This window comes from Scomber japonicus, chromosome 4 (assembly GCF_027409825.1).
Source record: "Scomber japonicus isolate fScoJap1 chromosome 4, fScoJap1.pri, whole genome shotgun sequence".
Classification (NCBI taxonomy): Eukaryota; Metazoa; Chordata; class Actinopteri; order Scombriformes; family Scombridae; genus Scomber; species Scomber japonicus.
Genome location: NC_070581.1, coordinates 22016737 through 22035972, shown reverse-complemented (window position 1 = coordinate 22035972; position 19236 = coordinate 22016737). Strand labels below are relative to the sequence as shown.

General features: G+C 41.4%; 1 protein-coding gene across 9 annotated transcripts in view; it reads right to left on the bottom strand.

The window, feature by feature from the left end:
- LOC128357209 (membrane-associated guanylate kinase, WW and PDZ domain-containing protein 1-like) overlaps positions 1 to 19236 on the bottom strand; it is a 90505-nt gene that overhangs the window by 46162 nt on the left and 25107 nt on the right. For 8 of the 9 annotated variants that reach the window (XM_053317480.1, XM_053317482.1, XM_053317481.1 and 5 more), the window contains exon 2: positions 13997 to 14113. In XM_053317480.1, coding sequence (XP_053173455.1) covers positions 13997 to 14113 — 117 coding nt within the window. Of the gene's footprint in view, positions 1 to 5963; positions 6107 to 13996; positions 14114 to 19236 lie in introns of those variants that run through there. The other variant, XM_053317485.1, reaches the window with a different exon arrangement.

The following is a 19236-nucleotide window of genomic DNA, read 5'->3' as shown; positions in this document are numbered from 1 at the left end:
AAGCACGGTTGCAGGCATGAGCATCCATAACGACAGAGAAACACACAATCAGACAGACAGATAGAGACACAGACAGAAGTGAGATAGTGTGTAAACACACATACAGTTTATTCAGAATGTGGACTATAAATAGTAGGTCGTGGAAGCCAGTTTCTGTCCTCACTGGCAGTTCATAAAAAGCTTCAGAGCAGGGGACATGTGTCCCTGAAGTGGCCTGTTTGAGTGCATGCTATGACCCACATCCTGTCTCCTAATACTGGGACACTCACTCACTCCTACTGAACACGCATCATAAACTGCACGAGCATCTGAAGCTGTCCTAAGTCATTAATTACAGACCTTGGAGGTGCAGACCTTGGAAGAATGTTATCACCTTACAGTACAGAAGGTGCTCTGTGAATTTGAATCATGATGGTCATTTTTATAAGGACTGGTAATCTGGGAATCTGGAGAAATCCATCACTTTCAGCTCTGTCATGGCCAACTAGTTTACAGGATGTATGCGAAGATTAACATCACAGAGAGAGACCAACGTGAAGTGCAGTGTAGTAGTGCCATCTCTCAGTGAGGTGCCACAGAAAGCAGCACTGACAAGACTGAGATGGCCTTTATCTCTGAGCTTTTAAACAAGCAAACAGCAGCCATAATGAAGGAGTTGGCCTTATTGCTGGCTGGTGTTCTTGCAACTACATGACAGCAACAATGTCCAACAGTAAAGACATAACACAAGACAATACAGTAGCTGATTGATTGATGTTCTCTCTATATAACTAAACAAAACAGAGATCCTTGTACTGCAGTTGTGTTGTGAAATGATATATAAATCTGCTTTAAATGGGTATATAGGGAAGAAGAGGTTTTTGATTATTTTTGCAATTAATTAAAATCTCACTTCCAGCTGAAGCAAAGCATGTCATGTAAATAATAAATACCCTAAACTTGATCTCATTAGCATTTTATTAACTTACTGACTGACTGACTTGAATCTAGAAGTGTTTCCCTTTTTCAAGTATATTTGAATTACAGCTAATGTACACTGTGAACATGAGCTACAGCATAGTGACACAACATTTAGAGGCCATTTTATCTTCAGAGGAAAGCAGATTCTTGGGCCATCTGGCTACTGAATCTTTTAAAATGCACAGGGCTCAACTTTGACTGTTTTGGCAGCTACAAATTCATATTTTCCTTCTTATAATGCTCTGCTCATTTGGCATTTCATTGTAACAAATACTGAGATAATATAAACACCCCCAAAATGACAAGGAAAAATACCAATATAGCAATAATGTGTCACATGAAATGAAGCTGCACTGCAGCCCTTTCTGTTGGGCTGACGCAAGTTGTGCAAGCTTGTACTAAAAGGGAAGCTGTTATCTGTGGAGGCTGACTAAATATTTCATTCATGTAGCTGAGTGAATGTTTGTATTGTCTTAAAATGGCCCAAGCCTTCCAGAGAGATCCACATGTACAAACACAAGTAGAAGGCTGAAGGATCATATTTTTATCTTATTTTGACAGTAAACACTGCATGCATTTTGAGTACATCTGAAATGACATTTTATGAGTCTTCAGTTGAAATCAAACTTCTGTTTTTAGCCATGCTAGTGTTGTGGCTTTATATGACAATGCCAGGCAGCCAGTACACCATTTTGGTCCCCTAATTGTACTCATTTTGGTGATGTCCTGACTTTTCCTCTTGTCCTGCGCTGACATCAGGTCATTCTTTTTCCAATACTTTGCTTTATGGCCAAATGCCTGCTAAACTATTTCAATTCCCATTAAACTCAGCTGCACTTTGTGTTTAGTTGGCAAATCACACACGAAAACACACACTAAATTAAGATAGTAAACAACACCTGCTAAACATCAGCCTGTTAGCAATGTCACTGTTAAGCATGTTGAATCAGTGTTGAGCCCAAATACAGAGTCACTAGTATGACTAAAGACTTGTTTATATACATATTTCATAAAATCAACATAACTGATACTGATTTTGAATCTTGACAGTTGATAAAAACTACACGTTAACATTGTTAGTTGAGCACCTACTTTGCAGGTAAAGCGACAGCAAACTCTACTGTATTTATTTATACTGACTTCACAGACTATTTACTGCACACTACAGACTAACACCAACCTTGAGCTTGACCTTATTTATATCAATAACCACAGCCTGAAAAATCCTGATTCACACACAAGAAGTCTGTAGACTGTGTTTCATACTATTATTTAACCTGAGACTAACATGATCAGTGACCTGCTATTGTGTGCAATCTGGAGGAATGACTTTTGCATGCCTCAAAAGTCAAAAATATTGTATCAAATTTTTCAGGAAGCTGCAGTTAGGCAGAACCTGCCAAGTGGAAATAAAATGTTTGAAGTGTAGGATTTCTTCTCAGCTTTTTGACTTGGCACATCTATTGCCAGTGTTGTGAAAGTTCACTTTCTAGTTCAAATTTCAGTTTACAACTTTTAAAATGAACTAGTTCAGTTCATAGTTCATAACTCAACATTTTGATATGTTGCTGCAAGCTATTATTTTTCAAAATTATTGCCACAGCCCATATAGAACCACAGACAGCAATTATTTTATCAGTTTTAACACTGAAACTATAGGTCAGATTTCAAAATTGTTTTAAGTAATCATACGAAGATGCTGTATTAATGGTCTGAGGTAGTGCTGCTGCCTTCATTTGTTTTTGCCTCCATGCTTCACATTTTGATGATGCATGCAGTGGTGCGAATCTGTGGTGGTTGGTGTTGCCAGATTGGGTGGGTTTTTTTGGTACTTATTATGAAGGCTCTATGGAAATCTGGCACTCTCTTGAACGAAGTTAAACTGTGAGGGAGCGCCGTTCACAAACGCCAGAATGAACGCGTTCACAATAACGTTCATCAGTCAGAAATACAGTAGCCTACGTTCAGTTCACATTCGCCCAAAATATGAACGAGTTCATGAACGATCGTTCATTGAACACTTTCAGGCACAACACTGGTTACTGTATTTTAACCCACTAGCATTTTTCTCTGACTTTTTATATTTGATATGTTCTGTTTGTATTGTGGAAATAAACTAACAAACAAGGTAAGTGCAGACTGAGACTAAAGGTGACCTACTACAGGTATCTGTACATCCTCTGCAGCCTCTCTCCTGACCGCCTTTCGTGACCTCTGGTTCAGTTTAGTTTACTGTCACCTGAGGCCAAAACAACCTGAATACCTCCAACCACACCCGCACGACCTCCTGCACTGTTCAGATCTTTACTCTGCCACCAATCATCACCTGGGACACAAACTGCATACGACCATAATAATGCCAGTGAAAGCAAATATTTAGTGTTTGTGAAATAACAACAAACAGAAAATGAGCTCGCGCAGACCACCACGGTAACGACAATCACTTATGCACACACAGACAAATCCAGGTGAAGAAAACGTCCTTTGTATTAACAATAGGCAGTTGGCTGACAGCACTCTGATGACATCTGATACCCTCAATCGCCTTCCTGCTGTTGATGGTCTGGGGAGCTTCCACCCATTGTCTAACACAGACATACACACATCTCGTAGACACATACCGGTTCAGCCAAACATCTGCTGTTTTTAACCCCTGCTGGTTGGATGTGTGAGCATGGCGGGGGGTGGGGAGTGGGGTGGGATACACAAGATCGAGCAACTGACCTGAGAGTGAGATTTAGGGGGTACAAACTGTGCAGTGACCTGCTTCTTTATAAAGAAATGCTCTGTAAGTGTTTAATAAGTAATGAAAACTTTTATATTTTGAGATAAAAAGCCATAGCTACAGCATAAATTAGGACGTGTTTCCAGGATAAACACACGCTCGGTGTTGACGGGGAAGTGTGTGTTATGAAAACAGAAGCTGAGAGGTGACGTGGGAAGACGTAACGTGCATATCTCAGAGCAGACAGCGCACAGAAGGGGCAGAGAAAGCAAACAATCACACAGGGAGTTAGCAGGGAACTCTCCTGGGCCTCTAAGCCAATTACTGGAGCAGCATTGATTGAGGCAGCACTTTAAGGCCTCATCTACACAAGTAGTCCCTTAATACGCTGGTCAGATGATGGGAGCATCTCAACCACAAACTATGGATAGAAGACCATTTGTAATCATTATGGTGTCAGTGAGACAGATATTTTAAAAGATGCTAATAGGACTAATACAGTATATGTTTTCAATTTGAGGTTTTAAAAAAGGTCAGAACTTATATTAACTAACGGATGTAACACTCCATCTTCATGCTTGAAGCCTAGAAGGCTACAGCTACAGAGACGGACAGGTGCTGGACCTGTTTCCTCTGGACTATCTGACCTGGACACCAAGGTGAGTATTACGTCCTGAGTGCCATGGCTGTGTTCAATCAGCACTTCCATCCCCCCATTAAAGGGATTGTTGGCCCATAATGATTTATGAAGGAGAACAGAGAGAGAATCAATGTAGCGGAGGCTCTCAGATTAATGATTAAGCAAATAGCAGGCCCACTCCAGATCCTATCAGGGGCCTGGGTGCTGCTCAGAGCACGTCATGCTATAGTAGGTTCAATTAAATACCGTGGGGTTGGGGAGGATTCAGCCGCAAAGAGATGAAGCTGTTATTTCGTTGTTTTCTTGCCTCTCACAGCGATACACACGCATAACCATACACACTCTTAAAAAAGCTTCCAAAACTCAGTATTAAAACAGAATAAGTTCCTAACATATTTTCTGTGAACTATATTTTCAATATCACAAAAAAGTATCACTTTTATGTTGGATTGGATATCAAACCTCAAAACTTCTTTTAGGAGTGCACAGTACTGACAACAAAGAAAGCACTGAGGGGTAATATTTTTGTCAGATCTGTATTATTATTATTCACTCATTCTTTCATCAGACAGTTCTGGATTTAATTCTGAATTTTGCCATCTTTACACTGCTTTATTTAGGCAAAGTTCTTGTGCGACTGCCTATGTTTAGACGACTGTGAATGTTTCAGAACTTTGGCTTCTTTTGTTAAATGAAAAAAGGGTTTTTGCCTTTATGAAAAGGCTAGCCTTTTTCATCAAAGAGTTTTTTTTAAATAAGAAAAGCAGGTTCCTTGCTGCGATTGTTTGAATAAAAGGATGATGGAGTTATCCATTAAAGAGGAACAGGACAGAGGGAGAGAGAGAGAGGCCAGACACACAATACTGCCACTGCCCAACACAACAGGCCATTCTTTCAGCTCGCGCCACAACACTCCTCACAGCTGAGTCCCAGCCGCTATTCTCCTGCTGTTCCCCCTGCTCCCTCCCCAACTCTCCCCTTTCAATACGGGGGACAAGAATGAGGGAGGGGGCTGAAAATTAATAGTGGGCAAGCACATTCAATCTGAGGCGTCATTTAGCTGGAAATCTTGTAAAACTGCACAAAAGATGGCTGGGCTTTTGTCCACTGTTTACTGGAGAAAAAGCTAGATGAAAAAGGTAGGAGCTTTAAATAAAGAGTAAAAGCTGAGAGGCGAGAACTGGTGCACAAGGAGGGGTAACTCTAGGAGTGAAAAATAAAGAGGAGGAAGAGGAAAGAAAAAGAGGCACATAGAAAAGATGAGGGAGAAGATGTGGCAGGCTCAGGGAATGATGTCCTCTAACAGCAGGCGAGTGTGTCAACAGATCAGTGTTTAAATTCAGCCCCTAATCAAACACAATCTCAGACAGACAAACATACACGTGTGTGCACACATAGATCCGCCATCATCACAGACACACGGCACAACACATCACAGCTCATCAATATCATAACACAGAACTGCATAGGCATTGATTCTCTGAGCTTAGTGCTCAAATGTATACCAAAAATTCCACCTGCCTCTGTATTTCTGTCCCTGTGTGTATCTCTCTATTCTCCCCACCCACATCCCTTCCAATCTAATCCCGGAAGCCAGGGCATCACTCCCAGGAGCAGAAGTAAATGTCACAGAATTACCTCTACACCGCTGCCACTGCTGCTGCTTTCCTCTCTGCACGTTATTCCACAAAAATATTCAAAAAGATATATCCAAGCCGGCTGAATTCTGCTCTCCCTGCTCCATCCAAACCATCCATGGATCATCCAGCTGTCTGTGAGCGAGTGCTAGCTCCCAGTTTATGAGCTCATTCAGGCAGGCAGCTAGTAGGCAGCTGCCGTTTTTCTTCAAAGCTCCACAAGCAGAGCAAATTAGAGGTCCAGCCCAGCTTAGAGGCTAAGCCAATGTGAGCTATTCACACTCCAGTTCCTGTCTGAGGCCAATGGCTGCAGCCCCACAGCCCCCCTGCATACTCCCGCCCACAGCCTCCCTCCCTCCCTCCCTCCCTCTCACTCTCTTACTCTCTCCTCCTCTCCTCTGTCTTTCTCTTCTTCCCTGCTCCTTCTCCTGCTATCTTAGTCATAAATATAGACTCCTGACATTACCTAACACATGGTCGCTCCTGATAAACAGCGTGCTTTAAGCGGGTCTCGTGACTGAGAAAACCTCTCCAGGGGTTAAAGCTGGGTTAAGAAGGGTGTAGAGGTCAGCAGGACATGGATGAGGGTAGGGACTCAGGATGTGGATGAAGATGAGGGCAGGTACAGTTTCATGTAGTATAAAAGATGTTGATTTTGTAACCAGATTGGTAAGCCGCAGAGCTGATAGACAAATAAATATGATGGTTGATCAAGTGCAGAACTGGTTTGTGGGTTGTATTTGTTTACTATGCGTTTACCAGACCAGAGCGCACAGTCTGGACTTCATTAGGACCTTGGAAGATTAAGAGCCGGATGGCAGACCAAAGGAAAGCTTGTACCTGGCAATGCAGGTCTGTACCTGCATGGACATGGATTGCTGCCCAGGCAACCTGACCACAAAACCTAGGAGCAGCCCTGAGGGAAGAGGACTGCAGCTTTCTGTTTGGATTCACCCACATGCCCTCATTGTACCACAGCTAAAAGTAAAGTAGCTTTAATGGCGGTCCTGAATGAATCAACAATAGTTCTGAATGCAACATTTGGTATCTTGATGCAACTGCTCCACATGTTACCTTGAGTGACGTTGGATATATGTATCAATTCCTGACATTCGCTGTCTAGCCAAGAGTTAGATGAGAAAATCTAACATTTGGCTAGAAAGCAAATGTCAAGAGTTTTCCCCAAAATGTTGAATCATTTCTTAAGGGATTAACTGGCTTGACAAAATGACAGCAGTATGTCAGAAGACAAATCAAACATTCATGTAACATATGTCATTTATAGTCTGCACACACTACTCCAATATTCTGATCTCCAAATATTCTAACATTGTATATTACCTTCACTGACACCTACACTGAAAAACCTGCAAACCTGAAGGAGTTTGATAGGTTTGTTGAACTCTAACTATGTACAAATGTATGATAAAGTGCACAGATACAGCTACTATTAGTAACTCAAAAGCTCAAACTCAAAAAATTTTAGATAAACATCATATAAGGCTATCAGATAAGAAGTGTGCTCATCCACAGAAGGAATAAACATGAGTGAAACACAACAAATAAGTCACCACATCAGCGTGAGCAAAGTTCAGTAAAGAATGTCATATATCCAATTTTAGATCAATCTGGCATCATCACACTCGTTGCTCAGAGGCGTCGAGGCTAGCAAACACTTAAGAGCTGCAGTATGTAGGCTAGCAGGCCGCCACATTGGATCCAAATCATCACAAGACTCTCACACACAGACACACAGATCAGTCCTGTAAAAGACGACACGATCACAACAGAGAATCTTTGTTCGCTCAGTGAATTAGCTAACTCATTTCCTTGACCTCAAAGACAGGGTTATCATCATCACACTCCACTGACAACAAACAGTAGATAGCTAGCATGTGAATAATAATCAACAATCTGTAATTTAAGTTTTACTTTTGCTCAAAGTGTGTGGTGGTATGTGGGCATGTGATGACTGCAGTCCCCCTTAGCCATACAGAGAGAACTATAGAAAGCATTTCTGCAGCTGTGGGACAACATAGTGGCTCATTAATCAGAGACTGATCACTTTAAATAGACCTGAGTGGGGTGATTCTGCCAACTGTCTTCACATCCTAACTTGAGTATTCACAAGATCAAAGAATGATTGTCTTACGTGAGCTTGGTGAGGGAACATGAACAGGCATTTTGAATGACAATAATATGATTGTGAGCTGCAATTTCTATTCATGATCACAGCAGCTGCTCATCAGGATTGATTAAGTAAATGTGAGAGGCAGGCTCACGGTACAGTCTGTTCTAAACTCCAGGTGCAAGAACAGAAGCAGAGGTTGTGTTGTTGTGTTGTTTTTTTTCAGGATAACCTACCATAAAACGACTTGTAAATGGGCCTGGAGGAGACTGTCAATAACAAAAACAGCGTCAGAGACCACAGCTTCCAGTTCTACCTTCCACCCACTTGCCAATCACACAGGCGATAAATCAAGAAGGAAGATCTGCAGTCCTCTTTACCTATTTGGCTTGTAATTAATTTTTATGAGAAAGAGGTAAGAAACAATGCCTGTGTGTGTGTGAAATGTGCTAAATATGGCACTGAATACACCACACAACAACACATGCATTAAACATAAACCTCTCAGTACACAGTCCATGTAAACACACACATACAGACTCTGCACCTGTCTTCAAACATCATTACTATGCAAAAACATATATTTGCTCAGCTTCCTCAGTGAGCATAGAGGCAATTTTTTTCTCCATCCCTCGCTGTCTCCAGAGCAAACCGTGTGTTAACACAGCAGATATTTGGTCACATGAACAAAATATGAACCGTGCGTATGTGAAAAGCAGGCAAACAGAAGCTGGGGCCCACTCGCCCGTTACAAGAATGAATGGCCATCATTAGCATGAGGCTCCCCGGCAGCACCCTGCAATGCAGCGACACACACAATGGCGAGTGCCACGCTTCCCCCTGCCGTTCCCCCAGAGAAGCCCTTTTGTTTGAGCAGCATCTGGACCTGACCTCCATGCATTTGAGGCTGATGACCCCCCTCTCTGCTCCCTCTCAGCTCCTCTCCTCTCCTAACCTCCTCTTAAAAACCTGCTCTGCCTCTACAGCAACCCCCCTCCTCCTCCTCCTCCTCCTTCTCCTTCCTCTCCTCTCATATACCCTGTCCGTTCTTCACACACAGATACCCCCCTCCCTCCCTCTTCTAGCTAAGGAGAGCAGCCATCTCTTGCTTCCTGAAAAGAAGGTCTGTGTACTAGTGGGCCTTACACAAAGCCTGCAGGGTGAATTAGAAAACCAAAGAGGAAAAAGCACCAGGGCTACTGGCCATCTGTCCCTCTGGGTTGGACGTGCCTGCTCTGAGTGTGCCTGCCCCCCTCTTTCCCCTCACATAATTCCCACCCCTACCCCCACCTTCCCTGATTCCCTTAGCCTATATACACAGCATCAACCACACACACTCTCTGCCATGCATACATCACAGGCTTTGCCAAACGGATGGCGAGATGATGAGAATGAAAAAAAAGGAGAGAATAAGGAGCTGCCACTTGCCTGGGTGCAGAGCGAGCCCGGAGCCAGCAAATCAAGTCGTAATCCCTTTCTTTGTGTGAGCAGCAAACAGAGAATTTTGTCTCCAACAATGATTTCCCCAAGATCGGCAGTGGAGTGGAAAACAAGGAAGCGAGGGAGTGAAGGACAGCGAGGAGGGGAGGGAGAAAGAGAGAGAGAGAGAGAGAGAGACAGAGAGAGAAGGAGATGGAGGGAGAGGGCGAGAGCAGCAGAGGCAGGGAGACAGTGGGAGCAGCTAGAGTGTGACAGAGGAAGGCAGCAGCCACTGCTGAGCCACAGGGACGCTGACACTCACTGGAGGATTTGAAGTGAAGAGAGGAGAACGACTAAAAGAGTAGAGAGAGAGAGAGAGAGAGGGAGGGAGAGAGAGAGAGAGAGAGAGAGAGAGAGGGAGAGATCAGGTGGGGGGAGGGAGGATTGGTTTGCTCTGTGGCTCAAACGCTGGGATAACGCTGAGATAACCCTCATCCCCAAGCAGCAGCTGTAGACGTGAGAGGGAATGAATCCCACGAGAGAGCAACTTCTCTATCAATTGTGACATTTGCTGCACATGATAACAATGGCCATCTGTAGCGGGGCTATGAAGGAGAGGGAAGAAGAGTGGGTTGACATGGAGAGTGTGTGCGTGTGTGTGGGGTGGTGGTGATGGGGGGGGGGGGGGCAAACGACGTGCCCTTCCTATAAACACACATTCACATAAAGAAAACCCCACCTCGGCCAGTGGTGGAGGGAAAGGCACCTGTTCGAGTCAAGCAAGGGGAGGCAGGGGAGTAACACATGTGCTCAGGAGAGGGGGAGGAGACACGAGAGACAGAGACAAAGGAAACAGAGGGCTGAGAAGTGTGGCTTTTATTTGACTGCTTTTGTCATTCTGCTTTGTCATGCCAAGAAAATATTTGCATGTGTGTGAGAGTGAGAGAGAGAGACAAAAAACTGCAGGCGGCAGTGATAGTAGGTCACCAAGAAAGGGAGAGAGGTAGGGACCGGAAGAAAGAAAGACACAGAAAGAAAGAGAGGAGGGATACATAGTAGAAGGATTTCAGAGTGACCAGGTTAGAGTTGTGGTTTTCTGTCATTAACAAAGTACATATACAGTGTACTGTCAAAACACACATTTTGCATCATTACTTTGAAGTTAAAATGTTACACTGGCTTCTTAATAATTGATCATAACAACTACAGACTGGGCATTCCAGTCTGTAGAGACATTGGAGGCTTTTGTTTTGAAATACAAACGGAAAAAAGTGGAACATTTACAGTTAATGAATAATCAGGAACAATTTTTTTAGCATGAATGTGTTCTGGTGGTGACGTGCTCAGGTGTGAAGATGCAGTATCAAATGGTCTCTACATTACACTCTGTTTACCTTTATTAGCATTTGTTAGCTCGGAAGCATCAGTAGTGGAAGTATTCTGATCATTTACTTCAGTAAAAGTAACGATACAACATAATAAAAATAATCCACTACAAGTAGAAGTCCTGCACAGGAAACACAGGAATCTCCTGGATAATTTATCAATTCTATGTTTGTTACGGCCACAAGCAGTATTAATTATTTCAAATCTGTTTTTGAGAAATCAAGCCTGGCATGGCTGTGAATACTACAATGCCCATGAGCCTTGGCCGCCGTTACCATGGAGAAGAAGTCAGTCAGAAGTACCAATCAGAACAGAGGCAGTACAGTTGAGAACAAAAAGCTTAGTTGCGCTAAATTGTTAGCTAAAATTTGAAAGTTTAAGCCAATGGTTCTGCGTAATTTTGACCTAGCGTCATATGCACCATGATGTCTATCTAAACACCCCCTCAGCCCCTTTTTTAAAATTTGGTCACAAATTGGTGGAGTTAGAGCCATCAGCCGAATTGCTTAGTACAGGCACTAACGGGACCATCAGTGTATCTCGTAAATTACCCCACTAATAATGCCTGGATTGTTATCAAACTTCTACACTAGTACAAATAGGGTCTTTACTCATAAATCGATGCATTGAAAAGTTTGTAAATACACCAGGAGTTTATTAAGATAACACTTACCTGATGGCTTTTACTTTGCTGCTATATATATATGGCATGTTGTCCTATCCTTCTACTCACGTTGATGTCTTCTGCTGTACTCTGCCTCTTGCTCCTTCTTCACTACTACTACTAGTCTCTTCTGGCAATAGATGTGCTCTGTGTGGGATCTCGCGCAACCACACGGTATTTCAGTGATCACGCAAGATTTTGACAATGTTTACAGCTTTAGCAGTAGCAGCAGAGTAAAAGCCATCAGGTAAGTGTTATTTTAATAAACTCCTGGTGTACTTACAAACTTTCCAATGCATCAATTTATGAGTAAAGACCCTATTTGTACTAGTGTAGAAGTCATGATAACAATCCAGGCATTATTAGTGGGGTCATTTACGAGATACACTTTTGGTTCCATTAGCGCCTGTACTAAGCCATTTGGCTGATGGCTCTAACCAAATTTTAAAAAAAGGGCTGAGGCGGTGTTTAGATAGATGTAATGGTGCATATGATGCTAGGTCAAAATTACGCAGAACCATCGCTTTAAGTTGTCGATTCTATCATCAGTTTTTTCAGCAGTTTAATTTTTAGTTCCTACCTGCTGTTAGTGCAACAGATTTTTAAGCTCAGTGAATGGATGTATCTTGTTGAAATGCACCTCAGGGGTTGTAGTTAACTTCTACCCCAAATTAAAATAAAAACATGGTGTACTGGAGAACAGTTGTGCAACATGTTTTAATTCTGACTTGCACACAGCTCACACTGGTTTGTGTGTGTGTTCTCCAAGCAGAAAGACCAATATATTTTCTAATGTAGTAATTAATCTTATGTATTGATGATTCAAACTTCAACATGAGTTTCTGATCCAAACCATGAAATTAATTCAACTTTGAGTTACATAAAATTCTGTATGGGTGACCTGAATGAGACTTATTTTTTACTTGCAGAACCAGAGGTGCCAGAAATAGCTCCTCACAGTTTGAAACTTTATTAAACTCTGACTAAAAATATGGATTACACATTGTTCATCCATTCTATAACCTCACTGACCTAAAGGTGTTTGGCCATGTTTGAGTTTAGAGATCAGAGAGGTTGACATCTGCCAATGACCTTCATTTGAAGCACACTAAAGCTTTCACGTTTCCTCCTTACATGCTCACACCAGCCCACAATAATAAATACAAGCACTGGTGATGGTGATGGTTATCCTCTCAAATTAGTGACAGTAAGAGATGTGCAACAGCTCAAGGATTATCCTGTTACTGTTACAGACAACTTGAAGTAACTGGCAGTGATGTCTAAATTTGATTTGATTTGATTTGTTTGACATATCAAAACAAATATATATAAAATGTCACACTGCAACAAATACAGATAAATTATAAATGTCAGGGATAAACCATTAAAGATAAAAGATAACTCGTTTCCATTGTGGTCCTCTTTCAAGGCTGACAAATCAGCATCCCTTTCAGTGCTGAACATAAATCCAGTATTAATCTTAGAGTATTTCTTTAGCCTTTTGTCTGCGTCAACACTGGCTGTCCCCTGTATACAGAGGCCTTTCCATCGTACTGTGATCTTTGCGAGAGCCTGACATGTTCATCACATAATCAGGCAGAAATCTATTTTCAATATATCAGAACATCATAATCCCAGGCAGGGCACTGGGGGAGGCTCAGAGAGGCGGATTTAGCGGTCACATGGTTGAGCGCAACAGAGGGACAGACAGTCAGAGATTGAGAGGCAGAGAAAGTTAAAAAGGAAAGAACAAGAGAGAGTAAAAAAAGGAGGAGGAACTGGTGTTTGACGAGAATGATGATTAAATCATGTCATGCAAATGTGTAATAATCAAAGCACACACTCATATCACCAGTAAATCTCCTCTGGTGTTTGTTGGAATACTTTAAGCCTTGTGGTCATCACAACTCAAGCAAAGAAATAAAAAAAAAACATAATCATGACATGAGTACAGTAGCAAAATGAACTCAGCAGAGCTGGACTGCATCACCCAGCCACACATCCAACTGTTTGTGATGTAACCAAGCCCAGCTGTGGAGTCTGGCATGGTGCTGGGTGTTTGGCTCGAGCCACACAGTTTGTATATTTCACAGCTATGTGAGACAGCTGTAAAAATGGTCCTCTGGCGCGGTCAAGACACAAGTGGCTTTAATGGACAGTAATACATTGTGTAAGAGCTGTTTTTCTTTTCATTGGTTAGAGACAGAGCTGGTGTTAATTTTCAACAACGAAAGGGATATTAAATGTAACAGATTAATTTATGGGTGAAAGAAAAGCAAGAATGAGATTAATAGAAGATGAAATAAATGAGAAAGAAGCCAAAAAAAAATGGGTCATTGGGGTAAAGATAAAGAAATGATGGTAACCACTGGTTAAACACACAATTCTTAAGCATCCGCTGTCACTATTATCATCATTACTAATATTTTTTACTCACAAGGCACAGCATGGCGATACAGATTGGCTCGGATTGTCTTCTGCAGCTCGTGGTCGGGGGAAGACTTTTGAAATCTCAAACTCAGGTAGTACTTCAGGTCTTTGTTGAGCTTGTGACCTGGGAACAGCAGACAGAAAACACAGCTCAAGTAAACAAACCTCAAAAATAAAAAAAAACAGCTTGTCTTCCTCTCTGTTTACAGGCTGACATTTGTCAATGTCAAGTTTATTTATACATCACATTTAAAAAAGCCACATACATGTGTATACACACACATAAACAGACAGACAGACAGACATAAACAACAACAGTAATAATAAAGAGAATTGTGGTACAGTAAAAGAAACTGAGGTGCCGACTAGAAAAAGTGGGTTTAGGGGCAGTGACTTAAGGGGTTTTAACATTTGACCAAAAGTAAGGTCATGAAACCAAAAGTAAGGTATTATAACGATGCTCCTGGATACTAAAAGAGCACATGAAATGTTTTGTTCACCTCCTTTAGCCAATTTGAAAAAAGGTCCTCAAATAAGTAAATTAATTTGTTATAGATTGTGTTTGTATATGAATATAATCCACATGAGGCAAAAAACATAACAGAAACAATAAAAACTGTGATAATCCACCTCTGTTCATTTGTTTAATTAAATGATAAAGCAATTACCACATAATATGTAGTTACACAGTATGTATTGAAATGGTTAACCTAGAGAAATACGTAGAGATTGAGGCATGTTTGGGTAATTAATCAATAGAGTCTCTGATTGGCTGGAATTTCCAGGCTTACTCAGCGATTATCCAATCAGAGGTGCTGATGCTGCTGACTGAGTTTGAACATGAGCCCCGGCGCTCACAATGGGGCCAGATGGTCAGAGCTCGCTCTCACGCCAGGGTCTCATTTAGGACCATTTAATGATCTCCAAATATATCATCCATGTCTGGGAGAGCTGGCAAGCAGTTCTCAGGGGAGGTGCCATGGACTCCTGCCGGCCTGTGATCACAGAGGAAAATTTTTCTCCTGGCTCAGGGCTTCAGGATGGCATGGTCAGTGTGATGACTGGATAGGTGGAGTTTACGTTGGCGAGAGTAACACGGTTTAAAGTCACAGTAAAAAGGGAGTCTTTAGCTTCTGTAATGTCACATATTTCTGCGTGAAACTGAATATCTAGGTGGGATATGTTTACAAGGGGCATTAGATCAAATTAGTCAGATAAAAAGTGGGCTTGGTATAGTGTAGATAGAGTGATATATAGGATGATGTAGAGGACTATTTGAAAATGTTAATGTTTTTAAAATCCAAACACACATCTCATAGTCAAGAACAACTGGACTTGAAGTTTCTTGAAGACGTTTCGCCTCTAATCTAAAAAGCTTATTCACTTCTGACTGAACTGGTGGGGAGTCCCGGGTACTTAACTTCTGTAGATTCAGAGATATAGAGGTTATAGAGGAAATTTGGATGAGAGGTGAAATGTCTTTAAAAATGTACAACAAGTCCAGTTGCTCTGGTCTCAGTGCTTTTGGATACTACAAACCTAGATCACTGGTCTCTATCTCACTGAATGAATGAATGGAAACACACTGACTACACCGTAGTGAGTAATCTCCTTTTCAATAATGAGATAAGGTGAAATAGTAGTTACCAGGATGGAACAACAGGATGTAAAAAGTGCAACATCCAACATTACTCTCTATCACAAATTAAAATGAAACTGAGGGATATAATTTAGAGCTGCAACAATTACTCCATTAAAGGACCAAAGTGTAATATAGTTACTGTACAAACTCATAGAGACCATGACATGTTATCATACATTAAGGAAACATGCTAAGTAAATACTGGCTTCTCCAAATATGATACTACAGACAGTATGCTCTCCTTTGAAATTACTATTCTGGTGCAAAACGTCTGTTTTTGTTTTGGCCTGTGTGATTCCACCCACTGCCCAGTCAACCTGATCGTGGTGCTGTCACATCATTTCAACACTTAATATGCCACCACCATATAACGTTGTGTTAAGAGGTCGTGATCATTTCACGTATTTCTGCAAGATCAGGTTGACGCCCATTTCAACACCTCAGGCTGCCAGATATGAAACATTGGCACGCAAACACAGCGTGCTGCTGTCATGGAAGCAAGCAAACAAACCAACTGAGATAGATTCAACCCGACCTAAAAACCTGTGTGAGCTTCCCCTTTCTGGGGAGGAGGGGACATGGGAGACACTGCAGTCAGTGTTACATATTTCTCCTTAAATAAGATGAGTTAATCGACTGAAAATGAATCAACAACAATTTTGTTAATCAAATAACATTCACTGGTTCCAGCTTCCCATATTTGACTGTTTGAAGGTATTCATAATCATGGGCTCTGGGAACTTGGGATGGACATTTTTTACAATTCATTGTAACATGAACAATAGATGAATTGAGAAAATAATCAGCAGGATTAATTGATAAATAATCATTAGTTGCAGCCCTTAAAATAATTTAGTTACAAGCCTTAAAAAGCGTGATGCAATCTTATCACGTACAATAAAAAATAAAGTAAGTTTTACATCTTGATCTAAAAGAATTGGGAGTTGGAGCAGACCTCAGGTATTCTGGGAGTTTGTTCTAAAACTTCATACAAGACATGGTTTAAGGTTAGAATTGGGTCCGTGGTTGGGGTTTTGGGAAGAAAGCAGGAAGTGCTCACAGCATGAGAGGAAGTGCTGCTGCTGAGAGACTGTAGTCAGGGAAAAGGACAGACATTACAGCAGCAACAGAGAAAGTGAAAATGGTCTTAAAGCAGAGTTAAAGAGAGTTTGTCATCTGCCCTGAGGTGTGGCCCTGCAGTGACATCATCATCTGTCACAGCAGACCCCCCCCCCCCATGGACATGACTATAAATACTGAAGTATGTAAAAGTGAGAACACAGATGATGTGGAGTCCTGAGGCCATATAAAGCACAACACACACCGTGAAAAAATGGGAAGTCTCAACCACTTGGCTTATTTGTCAACATGAAACCTGAGACTGAGATATGAAAAGAGACACACTGATACAAATGTCACACAGAAATTAAAGACACACTGCTGATAAAATTCAATTCAGAGTACAAATCAGATTCACAAACAGACAGAAAATATTATTGTAACCATGAATTTGATTCTAATGTGGGGCATTTTCTACCCAGAAGTGGAGACACCAGTTGGTAGTCTACTTTGCTGTATTTTTCCGTTGCTTTACACACACACACACACACACACACACACACACACACACACACACACACACACACACACACACACACCACTGTGTAATTCAGTGCAAGCAAAGCACAGTCAGGTAATTGTTACCTAGCAACCAGCCAGTGCTGACGACCATCATGCAAGCAGCAGTCAGATTGTAAAAGGAAGAACAGATACAACAGCACGCACGCACAAACACACACACAAACACACACACACACACACAAGCATCTTTCGGTATGATCGTCAAGTATCGGTGCATCCTCTGCCACCCAGTTTCTGTTTCTGTGCTGCTTTGGTTTTTAATAAACAGCATCTCATCAGAAATTAAATACGTGTAAATCAAGCTGCAAACACACACATGTGTGAAGTGTTTGCGCTCACTGCCATGTCAGTTCTGCTGGCTCAGATGCTTTCCCCGAGATAAGGACCGCTGTCAGGAGCAACCCCCCTCCTGTGGGTACATACAGCTAGCAGGAGGCGGGCCGCCTAGGTGTCATGCTCCATCAGAGAGAAAGTCATCAAGTATTCAATATTTATGAGGATTAAAGCCATGTGGATCACAGATTACAATCACACCACTGTGCCAGGCATATATGTATACAGTTCATGCGCCATTTATTAGTTTCTGCCTGGATTTTTAATCACAAAGCTATGAGCAGATGTTATGGTTCTGTAGATATGCTGGATGTCAAATTGAAAAAAGAAAAAAAAACATGCCGATATCTATTTGTCACATTACAGTAATGTCACAATTGACTACAATTTCATTTTCAATTCACCTTTATAAATGGCATTGGAGTCTTTGGAAAGAAACAACAGTTGTTTTTTCCATGACCCATTTAGAGCTGGTTTCTCAGCATTTATAACACAGAAAAAATAAAGCTTTAAAACAACCAGATGTGGTGAGAAAACTGCAGGAGATTTTATCTCAGCTCAACAACGGCAGAGCTGGACTGTTTCACTGATTTTTAACAATACACATGGTGGATTGTTCAGTTTATTGTGTCTATTGAATTGGGATCCTTGTATTGTATACAATCAGATACAGTGTGTTGTTGCTGTGAAAGGGCTGTAAATTCTCATACACTGTGTCCTTTAATCCACAGCTGTCTGTCTCTGCTAAATACAGCCTGAACTGATGTTTTTTTTCTAATTCTACAAAAATGGGTTGATGTTATAGGATTAAACATTTTTATTTGAGTCTATATGTTAGATTTAGAGAAACCACATGAAGTAGAGAGGTCAGAGACATCAGTCCATCTGTATAATCAATATCAGCATCAATGCTAATATGTCTTTGTAGTTTAATATTCTACAAGGACATTTAAATCAAAACTGCTACTCCACTGACTGCCTGTTTTTTAAATTGGAAATAATGAATAGAAACATGCCCTGGTAAAAACTATCTTAGCATTAAAACAAATTAGAGTTTAAATGATCTGTAGACTCTGCCACAATTGATGAAATGTAGTAGTTTTTTCTAAGCAATAAGGTCAAAAAGCATATGTTCCATCCTTTTTCACCTTAATCTTTGGGAAATCAACAGTAATTGCTTAATCGAGAAAATAATCAGCTGACTAATTGATGTTGCAAATAATACTTCGCTTCAGCTGTAAAAGAAGCCATGTTGTTCTATCAGTGAAAATAACTAACAATCATGTTTTCAAGATGGCAAGATGGATCATTTGTGAGCTTAAATACGATATTCTTGAAGCTCATAACAATGAAATCACCCCATCAGGGAGACTCTAAGACACCAGAGACATTAGCTCATTGAGAGAAGTTTCCTGGGAGCTGAGATGTTCGTGGAGCTGGCTGGTAAAAGACTGAGTGTGACAGAGATCGGTGCTTTTCAGCCCTGGGATTGGACAGAAGAGAGCTGTGAAGATGCAAGGCCCCTGTCCTCTTACAGATAGACGGAGAGTGTGTGTGTGAGAGAGATGGGTTTAACCCAAATAAGAGTGGATTATACCCATCCTCCATGCCTCCAGTCAGCATTACATAAC